Source organism: Vitis vinifera, chromosome 11 (assembly GCF_030704535.1).
Source record: "Vitis vinifera cultivar Pinot Noir 40024 chromosome 11, ASM3070453v1".
In the NCBI taxonomy this organism is placed as follows: Eukaryota; Viridiplantae; Streptophyta; class Magnoliopsida; order Vitales; family Vitaceae; genus Vitis; species Vitis vinifera.
Genome location: NC_081815.1, coordinates 16,845,877 through 16,857,531, shown reverse-complemented (window position 1 = coordinate 16,857,531; position 11,655 = coordinate 16,845,877). Strand labels below are relative to the sequence as shown.

Below are 11,655 nucleotides of genomic sequence, written 5' to 3'. Positions count from 1 at the left end.
AAAAATTATGAGTTAAGACTTTAAGATGGGTTTACATAATTAAGAAAAATTTATATTTATATAGAGTTAAAAAGTTTTTTATGATATGATAAATTCTTAGAGCTCAATTGATAATGAATTTAAAAAGGATTAAAAAATATATTTTTAAAAAAAATTAAATATTTTGTAAGTCTTTAAAATTTATTTTTAAAAATCTAAAAATAACCTTGAATAATATTTAAAAATAACATTTTTTTTAGTTATATAATACATTTTTTAATAAATTTATATGAAGCAATATTTTCTAAAAAAAATTTTAATGGACAAAAAGATAGATTGCAGACAAAAGCACAAACGGACAGACTGTTGAATCGATAATCACTGAGAAGGTCAAAAGCAATTTAGTAAATGGAAATCACCCACCTCCCTCCCCCACACCAAAAGATCTCATATTTTTCACTTTTTCCCACACAATCTCTCCACACTCTCTCTCTCTCTCTCTCTCTCTCTCTCTCCCCCTCTCTCTCTCTCTCTGTTGACCTCAAACCTCCCATAAATTACAATACCCCCAAAACCAAAATCAACTCCACAATAAATTAATCACAAATTTACCTTTTGAAAAAATGTGACATTAATTACTCAAGCAATTTCCACATGACTAGTCCCATCATCTAAGGCTTCTTGTCTCCACCTCCTTTGAATAACCAAAAAGTAAAATAAAAAATTCAAAAATTCAAAAATTCAAAAAAAGAAAAAACCCTAACCATCACCCTACTTCACTCCACTCTCTGCAACTCACAACACACACTCTCTCTCTCTCTCTCTCTAAAAATCCAACTTAGATCTCTGACTTTCTCTCTCTACAACCCACCATTTGTTTTTTCTTTTGCTTTTCTGTAGATGGCAATTATTTAATCACCTCCATTTTGATGTGCTGTGTTGTCATGTATGTAAAGTAAAATCTTTGATTCCTTTCTTGAGTGTAAAAATCACTCCAATCTTTTGCTTTTCTTTTTTCTTTTCTTTATTTAATTTAGTTTAATTTATTTGTTTTAACTCGATCATCATTTTTTTCTTCTTTTTCACTGTGGGTGAAAGGTGAAGAAAAAAAGGACAATGTGAGTGAAGATATAGTGATGCCTTTCTTGATTGAGAAGTGGGAGGTGAGTGAGAGTGGTGCTCCTCTGTTTGGTTGGTGAGAAAATGTGAGAAAGTGAAAGAAAGCCTTTTTGTTGGTTGTTGATCTTGTGTAACTGAAAAGTGCAAAATACCCATTCAGCTGAGCCCAGCAAGAAACCCACTTGAGCGAGTTGGTGATTTTTATTTTTAATTTTTTCCTTTTGTTTTATGGTTTTGAGTTTTTGTGGCATTTGATCTCTTTTGATTTGTGGGGATCGTGGGAATGGGAGTTGGGTGATGGTCTGTTTGGCTCAGTCGGGGAAATGTTTCTCAGCATCCAAACTAGGTGTATTGCCAAAAGTTTCTTGAATGATTGGGTGGAATATGATAGATTTGATCTCTTTTTTGGGTGTGGGGATTGGTTTTGTTTTCGTTGCATGTTTTACATATGTTAATGTTATTTGTTTATTTTTTGAATCTTCAGTTACTCCAATGGAAAAGAGTAGGTTGGTTTTTCAAATGCCCTCTGTTTGGTTGCTGAGAAAATTGAGGAAAGGGGTCAACATAAAATTTTGAAATTTCTGTTTTATGTTGTTTTGGTCACCCAAAAGAAAAAAAAAAGACCAACCTTTGACCAGTTGAAGTAGCTGTCTGGATGAAGGTTTATTAATAGTTACCCTCAAACTTTTTTTTTTTTTGCCTTCTTAGTTAAGACTTGCAATTTTTAATTTCTTTTATTTTCCTGTTTTTACTAAGGACCCAAACACGCCTAATACTGCTCTTCTGCCAACAATGGTGGAAAATAAGCTTTTATTTTTTCCTTTTTTCTGGTTTCTTTTTTATTTTTATTACTGCTTTGCTTTCAATTTATACTGACTTTTTGTGGTGCCAATGGAACAGATCTTGTGGGATACTCGTAGAACACTGGGCACTAGATCAGTGAACATGAGGGCCATGGAGCTTGGGTGTGCAGTTGTAGTTTTATTTAGCCTTTTGATTGCTGGAAATGCAGAGATTTACATCGTGACAGTTATAGGAGAGCCAGTTATAAGTTACAAGGGTGGTGTACCTGGTTTTGAAGCCACTGCTGTGGAATCTGATGAGACAATTGATGTTACTAGGTATCGTCTTGTTTTCACCTTGAATTTTGCTATAGCTTCGGTCTTCAAATCTTGGATGAGACTACTGTCTAGTATCTACCTTGTTGGACTGCTGCAGGTGGTTTAAATAGAAATGCAGAGATTATTTGATTATATAGATTCTTTGGTTGGTTTTGTACTGCCAATTTGGTTTTCAAATCCATGCCTTGGCAAGTCTATGGATATGCAAACTACTTTTTGAGGTTGGATGTGTGTAAACTTTGCTTCAATGTCGAGAAAATTGACTGTACTTTGAATTAGTAGCAATCCTTTAGTGTTTGGGTGCATCTCTAAGCTCATTTCTCTCCCCATTGGTTGCATAGACTCAAATTAATTTTGCTTAATAGTACAAGTTGTTGCTGGTGCTCAATTGATTTTAGTCATTTACGGTTATAGGTTAGACATAATGATTTGCTTCTTGATTTTCATCACTCTATGCTTGACTTTTATGAATGCATTCCAATTTTCACTCCTGTTTCGAACTAATCAGTGAGAGAACTATTCGAATCCGGCTCTGCATTTGCACCACTTAGACAACTGACAGCCAAATCCATTTTTCCCCTATCTAGGCAAAATGTTCCAAATAGGATCCAACTACTCGGTTTTTGGAACTGAGTCCTCATTGTGCTTAATCTAAATTCTTCTCTAAGATAAGATGTAGAAACAAAACCTAGATATTTTACCCCTTTGATCATGCTGATTTTTTCTTCCCTTCTCTATCATTTCATCAGAAAATGGCTTTTAACATATTGGCAATGCCTTTTCTTTTCTCCCTCTTCCTTTGGAAATTCTTCCAGTGAATTGGTTACATCTTACTCTCGTCACCTTGAAATGAAGCACGACATGCTCCTATCGTTGCTGTTTGAGCATGGGACTTACAAGAAGCTCTACAGCTATCGGCATCTTATTAATGGCTTTGCAGTTCATATATCCCCAGAACAGGTGAAACCTTGGGCAATTCTTTTGTTCTTATTCATATATATATATATATATATATATATATATATATATATATTTTAATGTTTACAGCAATTTTCTGTATTGATGACATTACTATCTTTGCATTCTCATTTTCTAATGAATCCCACTATATTAGTAGGCAGAAGTCCTTAGACAGGCCCCAGGTGTGAAATCTGTGGAGAGAGATTGGAAGGTGAGAAGACTTACAACACATACTCCACAGTTTCTGGGGCTTCCAACTGGTGTATGGCCGACAGGAGGTGGCTTTGACAGGGCTGGAGAGGACATTGTGATAGGATTTGTGGACTCAGGTATTTTTCCTCACCATCCGAGCTTTGCCACCCACAACGTTGAACCATACGGGCCCATCCCTAAGTACAGAGGAAAATGTGAAGTTGATCCTGACACTAAAAGGAACTTCTGTAATGGGAAGATTGTTGGAGCCCAACATTTTGCAGAAGCTGCAATAGCAGCTGGTTCATTTAATCCTTCAGTTGATTTTGCTTCTCCTTTGGATGGTGATGGGCATGGAAGGTTAGATCCCATACACTTTTTTGTATCCATTCCATTGGGAAAACAGTGAAAATGGTTTTGTATTTGTTCAGTTATGTATGGACAAATATGAAGTTTGGAATTTAATGTTGGAGAACTATATCAGCTAGCTAAGAACAAATGAACTAGGGCACTTGTGATACGGAATATAAAAACATACCTATGTTTCTTTATATAATTGGTTAATTGTTGGAAACAAAGGAAAATATGGACAAGTTAAATTGTTATAACTGATAACATGTATTTACTTTGTGGTTCTGTTTTAGTGGCTGAACACTTGAATGCATATAGATCATATGCCATAACAAAGTTTTGATGCAACACGTTTGGAATGTAGTTGTAACATGGATAGATCTTCTGATTCCATCCAAGGCTCTTCATGATAGTTTGATTTTCTTTTAATATTTTGTTCCCATTTACTCTGTTTTATTTGATTGGGTCTGGTTCATTTGTTGTTTCTTGGGAATACTGGACAACAGTCACACAGCAGCTATTGCAGCTGGAAATAATGGAATTCCAGTGAGAATGCATGGGTATGAATTTGGGAAAGCAAGTGGGATGGCTCCCCGTGCCAGGTGAGGGTTAACAATCTTTGTATCTTATTCAAATTACTCAGTATCATCCTTTCCTCTATTTAAAAACTATCTTCCTGTTTGGATGTATTCAGGGTTGCTGTATACAAGGCACTCTACCGGCTTTTTGGAGGTTTTGTTGCAGATGTGGTAGCTGCAATTGATCAGGTATGCTATTATATAATGCCTGCACTATAAATTGGGGAAATTGCTAACAAGCTCCTTCTGTTGTTACTGCTATTATTGTGATTGCCTGGGTTTTTTTTTTCCAGTTTGGTTGGTGGTATGTGTCTCAACCACATTCAGCACTTGTTTTATACAATCAGCATCCCCAGAATCCTGTTTTTTTTTTTTTTTTTTTCTGTTTTAATACAATCGGCATTCTCAGAAAGTTATTTCTGTTTTATGTTGATGGGCCATGAATTGGAATTTGAAGCTCAATATTGGGTAGAGATCTGGAATTATGAAACTGGGTTGCATTTAAAGTTTCCATTTTTCCTTATCGGGGAATGAGTAATCAGTTCCGGGTTATTACCAATTTCGTTGGATTGAGACGTTTTTGTACCTTTTTTACTTTTTTGTTTTGATTTGCTTGCTGAAAACCGAGTAGCAGTGGAGGTTGGTTTGTTTTTTCCTTTTCTTTTTTGTTTTTGTTTTTTTTTTGGGATCTGTCTTAGATGTGATATAAGATTTGTATTACATGATAAAGGATCTTTTTTTACATTGTGAATTAAATTTTCTGGAGAAGGAATGTTGATGGTTCTGCTGTTGGCATGTAGTCTACAGGAGCCAAACAATTTTTGTTCAAAAATCAGAATTTGTTTCACATGTTTTCCTTTGTCATGGAACAAGAAGAAAGTTTGACCTGCCTTTTTGGTGTTTGATTACTTTTTGTTGCATCATGAGAATAAGCTTCTCAGGCCTAAACCTAACTCAATTCACCTGACTCTTGCAGGAATTTGAGGTATTTTTGTTTTTCCTCTTAATTGCTCTAACTGACCTAATTTCACATGTGATATATATGAAAGCTCCTTGTTTGGCTAGGGAACAGAACTAGGTGTTATAATTCTAGCTCCAACTGAAATGTTTGTTTCAGATTCATCTCAGGGCTTTATCATTTCCCAATTAATTACAATTCATTCCACTACAATTGACAAACTTGTCTCATGTTTGTTTCAGATTCATCTCATGGCTTTATCATTACCTGAATTGATTATGATTAATTCTTCGATAATTGGCAAACTTGTCTCAAATTAGCCATCTTATGGAAAATTCATAATAGTGAAAAAGATTCCCAGTTTCTTGCTTGAGAAGTACTGCACTTGCTGCAATTGACACAAGATGATAACCTTTTGCCCATGAATTAAGCATCTTTTTAGGTGATATCTGTTGGGGTATTCTTTGTTTTTTGTTTTTTCGTTTATTAATTGAAGACTTCTTCTGTGAACAGGCTGTTCATGATGGTGTGGACATTCTCAATCTCTCTGTGGGGCCAAATAGTCCTCCAGCAACCACCAAGACCACGTTTTTAAACCCTTTTGATGCTGCACTTCTTTCAGCTGTGAAAGCAGGTGTATTTGTTGCACAGGCGGCTGGAAATGGGGGTCCTTTTCCCAAGTCCTTGTTGTCTTATAGTCCGTGGATTGCATCTGTAGCTGCAGCAATCGATGATCGTAGATACAAAAACCATCTTACTTTGGGAAATGGGAAAATCTTACCTGGAATTGGTTTGTCACGTAAGTTCTATATAACCTGAATTATGTTGGAATTCTACTGTTTAGGTTGGCCTTGGGAAACAATATGATTCAATCTGCTGAATACTGGAGTTCAATCACATGAAATTAAAGTTTTATCTGGGAAACATAGGTGGGATGAGATATACTTCTATTCACTAACCAAGGGATTGAAAGAGGTTAAATAACTTCTAAAAGACAAATAAATAATGATATATTGACTAATTTTCAGTTTTTGCTTCAGTGTTCCAACGCTAATTTTAGGTTGTCTTGTAATTCCCTTCATCTGTTTATTTATTTTTCTTGTGATATTTTCCTGATTGTACTTTCAAAATCTTTTGTTGCTCCATTTAGTAGTGATATGACATTTTTGTTTAACAAAGCCAAAGGGTTGTTGCCCTAAAGGTTTACTCAATGTTTTCAGAAACAGACCGGTCATTAAATCGAAAAAGTTATCGGTTGTCGGACCGGTGGTCGAATCGGTGATTTCATAAATATATAATTTAAATTTTATTAAAATTTAAAATAATTTTAAGAAATTTATATATGTATATATACATAATATTAAAATTATAGCATTTCATTTTATTTTTGTATTTGATATGTCTATTAAATGATAAACATAAATATAAATGTATTAATATATCAAATTTTATTAAATTGAATATGTATAATATTTACATATGAGAAGAAAATTATAACATTTAATTATATCTACATGTCTATGCATTTTATAATTTTAAAATTTTAAAAATATTATATTAATTTCATATTTATTGTTAATAATTATTATAAAAAAAAATATGAATATAAATATTTATATTTGTTTAAATGTTTTATATAATAAAAATTTGCAAAGAGCATTAATATAACATATTGTTACCTATATTTGTGAAAGGAATTGTGCAGCATAATGATTGGCTCTTTCTTTTCTAAACCTTAGATTTGAGGTTCAAATCCTCACAATGCAATGGAATAGCATTTATTTTTCTTTATAACATCCCACATCGGAAACTCACAAATTTAATGAGTTGAAGGAACAGGTAAGCTGCTCAATGGGCTGCTTGGTGGGTGGGAGAGTGGGAAGATTTTAGGCCCAAAGTGGCAAGGCCCAATAGCGTTTTGGTCTACCCACATGTTGACTGGTTCACAAAAAACCGAATGTTTCATCTGGTTCGGCGGTTGAACCAAATACAAATCCATAACCAAATCCCACATCCCACATCAGAAACTCACAAATTTAATGAGTTGAAGGTACATGTAAGCTGCTTAATGGGCTGCCTGGTGGGTGGGAGAGTGGGAAGATTTTTCTTTATAACCAAATCCCACATCCCACATCGGAAACTCACAAATTTAATGAGCTGAAGGAACAGGTAAGCTGCTCAATGGGTTGCCTGGTGGGTGGGAGAGTGGGAAGATTTTAGGCCCAATGTGGCAAGGCCCAATAGTGTTTTGGTCAACTCACATGTTGACTGGTTCATAGGAAACCGAATGGTTCGTCCGATTCGACGGTTGAATCGGCCTGTCCGGTCCAGTTTTTAAATCATTAGGTTTACTTTGACAGACTGATGACAATGTGCAATGTTGTGTAGTAAGTGGTGCTTTAGTCATTTTAATTGAAATAGTGATTGTGAATGAATTGCTATGTTAACCTTTCCTTTTCCTTGGAGTGATTCAAAGCAGGCCCTGTGAAATGTTGGGGCACTCAGGTGGTGTGCCTGGTGCCTTGTAGTTGGAGTCTCCTAGAGCTAACCTTTTGCTGCCGCCATGTGGAGCTTAAAGTCTTAGCTATTCTTTTTCCTGATCAGTGATTCTCTTTATCTTTAAAATCCTGATTCGAGTCTCTCTCAAAGCATGCTCACCTGTGATTGATGGCAGTCTACATTCTTGCATATCTGTGTACCTTCTTGTGTGAAGGGACATCAAACCTAATGATTTGCTGGTCAACCTGATTGTTAGGGGGGCCTGCTTAGAATGTTCAAACAATTGGACTTGGGATTTATCTATTAAATAAATTCCTTGAAGTCAATCTTTGAGCACTAAAAGAGAGTAAAGGCTGAACTTTGTCTGAGTAGTCTATTAGGGATAGTTCGATTTGACTGAGCCAAAAAAGTCATAGTGTGAGGTCATTGGCAAAGACATGGAAGCGATGTCTCCTTAAAGATCAAATACTACTTCAACTTACCTCAACAATCTACAAAATCTTGGTCCTGAACATTGATGATTTTTACTCTAAAGCTTGATACAAATGTGTCACTTGATGATCATAGTACTATGAAGTTCTAAAAGAGTGTTGAAAAATTAATAAGAAGATCGAAATTTAAATCATATGATCTAAGTAGTAATGGATAATGCCCTCTCTGCACATCCTTCGGATTCACAGCTCACTAGTCCCAAAGTCAAATAATCTAATATATTGTGTAGATGGTGATGCCTCATGGGTCCTCGAGGAAGCCATATAAGGCTCTTGTGATGTGAGATTAATTCACTTTGCAGTAATTCTGAGGCTATCATGTATATGACTTTTTTACTTCATGACTTTCAAGCTCAACCACTGAGCCTTGTGTTTAATAGGCTTACAAAACTCTTAGTTCTTATGGACCTTTTGCTGAGTCTTTTCATGCTCAACCACTGTGCCTTTAGTTCTCATGGACCTTCCAATTAGTTGTCTCATAGAATACCTGCTAGTTCTCAAGTGATATGTCTGCCTTCCTGGAGCTGAGGTATCTCTCATGGCTTACTGCAGCTTCTACACATTTCAATCGAACATTCACCCTGGTTGCTGCAAATGATGTGCTGCTGGATTCTTCGGTTGTGAAGTACAGTCCTTCAGACTGCCAAAGACCAGAAGTTCTAAACAAAAACTTGGTTGAAGGGAACATTCTTCTTTGTGGCTATTCCTTCAATTTTGTTGTTGGTACAGCATCAATCAAGAAGGTGTCAGAAACGGCCAAGAGTCTTGGTGCAATTGGGTTTGTTCTTGCTGTGGAAAATGTTTCTCCAGGAACAAAGTTTGATCCTGTTCCTGTCAGTATTCCTGGGATTCTCATCACAGAAGTCAGCAAATCAATGGTAAATATCTTAATTCTTCTTCTTTAATGATATATATTTCCAGTAGGTAGATAGTGGTCCAGTGTGACTGGCACCATCTGGAACATCCCGCTATCAGTTGCTGAATTCTGACCTGGATATCAGTATATGTTGGGACTTTGTTTAAGCTGTTATTTCAGTGGTCTTCACGATGTAGTGGACCTGGGGCTGCATATAATTGAACATGACTTGTGTGATGCAGGCCCATGAATTTATTAGGTGTCAAAGTGGATTGGATTGGAACAGGAAATTTAAAAGAAACTGAAAAGTGCATTTATGCTTCCTTGTCTAAAACTCACTTTTGGTATACCTTGGGTTTTATAGGGGGATTTACTCTTTAACTACTACCACCCACAAGCATTTTAGGTTGTTGATTAGTTTTGGTACTGGTGTAACCTGCTTTTTGGTCTCCTCATTGTTATTTTTTTCCCCCTCCCTGCTTATAATTTGTTTTTCTGTATGGTACCTGATTCTATCATCTCTGTTCTGTGTGCTTGGGCATTGCTTTTACTTCAGGATCTTATAGAGTACTATAATACATCCACTTCAAGAGATTGGACTGGACGAGTGAAGAGCTTTAAAGCTACAGGTAGCATTGGGGATGGATTGATGCCTATACTCCACAAATCAGCACCTCAGGTGGCATTATTTTCTGCTCGGGGACCCAATATAAGAGATTTCAACTTCCAAGATGCGGATCTTCTCAAACCAGATATTCTAGCTCCAGGTTCTCTCATTTGGGCTGCCTGGTCTCCAAATGGAACAGATGAGGCCAATTATGTTGGTAAATATCAGTAGTTTCAATTCATCTATTTCTCCCTACTTCTTTAGATGTCTTAGCCAAGGCTTAATCTTTATATGCGCATTAAGTCAGTCAATCCAGAGTGGAATTAATCTTTATGAAAAAAAAGTCTGTCAGTTATAGATATTCAGGGGTTTTGAACTACCACTACTGCATCTTAAACTTTGGAAAGGAGAACTAATGTTATGCAATTTTATGCTCAATTTGATGCTGGGAGAAATGTTGTTAAATACATTTTACACTTTTTTTGTCCATCTTCTCGGACACCACAGAGCATTAAGAATTTGAAAACCATGCCAGCAGGATAACATGCTATAGTTACTGTACTTTTAACATGCTAATGAATGCCTTTTAAACATCTTTGTTTTTTCTTCGAGCAGGAGAAGGGTTTGCAATGATCTCTGGAACTAGCATGGCTGCACCACATATAGCTGGAATAGCTGCCCTTGTAAAGCAGAAACACCCTCATTGGAGCCCTGCTGCCATCAAATCAGCTTTAATGACGACATCAACAACGCTCGACAGAGCTGAAAACCCTCTTCGAGCACAGCAGTATTCTGGATCAGAAACTGTCACACTTGTCACTGCTACACCTTTTGATTATGGGAGTGGCCATGTTACTCCTAGAGCGGCTCTGGATCCTGGACTTATCTTTGATGCAGGTTTGTCTTATTCCTTCTTATTTTATGGTATTTGTCCTTTCTCTTTCTGTTTTCAAAAGCTAAGACATAGGAAATGAAAATGTAAACATGGACAAAAAGAATTATTGAAGTAACTTAATGAGGAACCAACCTAATCGAGAACATTTTTAGAACAGATATGAAGTGCGGAGAAGATATATTGGAAATATATATTTTAAGACATTTTTGGATTATACTGGAGCATCATTGAGCACAATCTCAAATCATTGACACTCATTCCCTCTTTTTTGTAGCTTATGAGGACTACATAGGGTTCTTGTGCACAACACCAGGAATTGATGCTCATGAGATAAAGAACTACACAAGCTTACCATGCAATTACACCATGGGCCGCCCATCAAATCTCAACACCCCATCAATCACAATCTCCCACCTTGTGGGAACTCAAACTGTCACTCGCACAGTCACAAATGTTGCTGGTCTAGAAACCTATGTGATCTCAACCAGAATGGCACCTGCAATTGCCGTTGAAGCCAACCCCCCAGCAATGACTCTGAAACCCGGTGCATCAAGGAAGTTCTCAGTGACACTGACCGCTCGATCAGTGACTGGAACCTACAGTTTTGGAGAAGTTTTGTTGAAAGGAAGCAGAGGACACAAGGTACGAATCCCTGTGGTAGCTATGGCTTATGATCGATAGTTTGGTTTGGTCTAGCCCCTAAAATTAAATGTTATGGTTTTCATATTCTTTGTAATACGTGGTAATAAGAGATATGAAGATAGATATATTTGTCTTGAGCTCTATATTAAGTATAATTATATATGGAAGAGGTGTAAAGATAAAGAAGTGATATAAGGGAGAAGTGTTAGTTTCTTCCAGTTGTAAGTTTTCCTAATTTGTTGTATAATTTCAGAGGGAATGCTTCATATTCCTCTTTATTACATTGTATGAAGTAATCTCTGTTACATGGGTTGTAGTTGATGGTGGTGCATGTCGTCATCTGCATCTTGTATACTTTTGACTCTTCTTTTAATAACTAATCAGATTTTTCTGACTCTTTCCATCTA

General features: G+C 36.2%; 1 protein-coding gene across 8 annotated transcripts; it reads left to right on the top strand.

Annotated features, from left to right (window-relative positions):
* The first annotated feature begins 757 nt into the window (after positions 1-757).
* Positions 758-11,655, top strand: LOC100245233 (subtilisin-like protease SBT2.5). Of its 8 annotated transcripts, none has more exons than XM_019223084.2 (12): positions 758-925; positions 1,078-1,142; positions 1,999-2,219; positions 3,035-3,179; positions 3,337-3,731; positions 4,229-4,324; positions 4,417-4,489; positions 5,772-6,057; positions 8,801-9,126; positions 9,661-9,928; positions 10,327-10,608; positions 10,881-11,655. In XM_019223084.2, exons 2-12 carry the CDS (start codon positions 1,116-1,118, stop codon positions 11,285-11,287), a joined length of 2,526 nt encoding a protein of 841 aa, XP_019078629.1. In that variant the 5' UTR covers positions 758-925; positions 1,078-1,115; the 3' UTR covers positions 11,288-11,655. The 8 variants fall into 8 exon arrangements, with proteins under 8 accessions (XP_019078629.1, XP_010656764.1, XP_059596526.1 ...); XM_059740543.1 differs by lacking the exon at positions 1,078-1,142 and adding an exon at positions 1,583-1,759 and having other exon boundaries at positions 772-925; XM_059740544.1 differs by lacking the exons at positions 758-925; positions 1,078-1,142 and adding exons at positions 1,149-1,444; positions 1,583-1,759.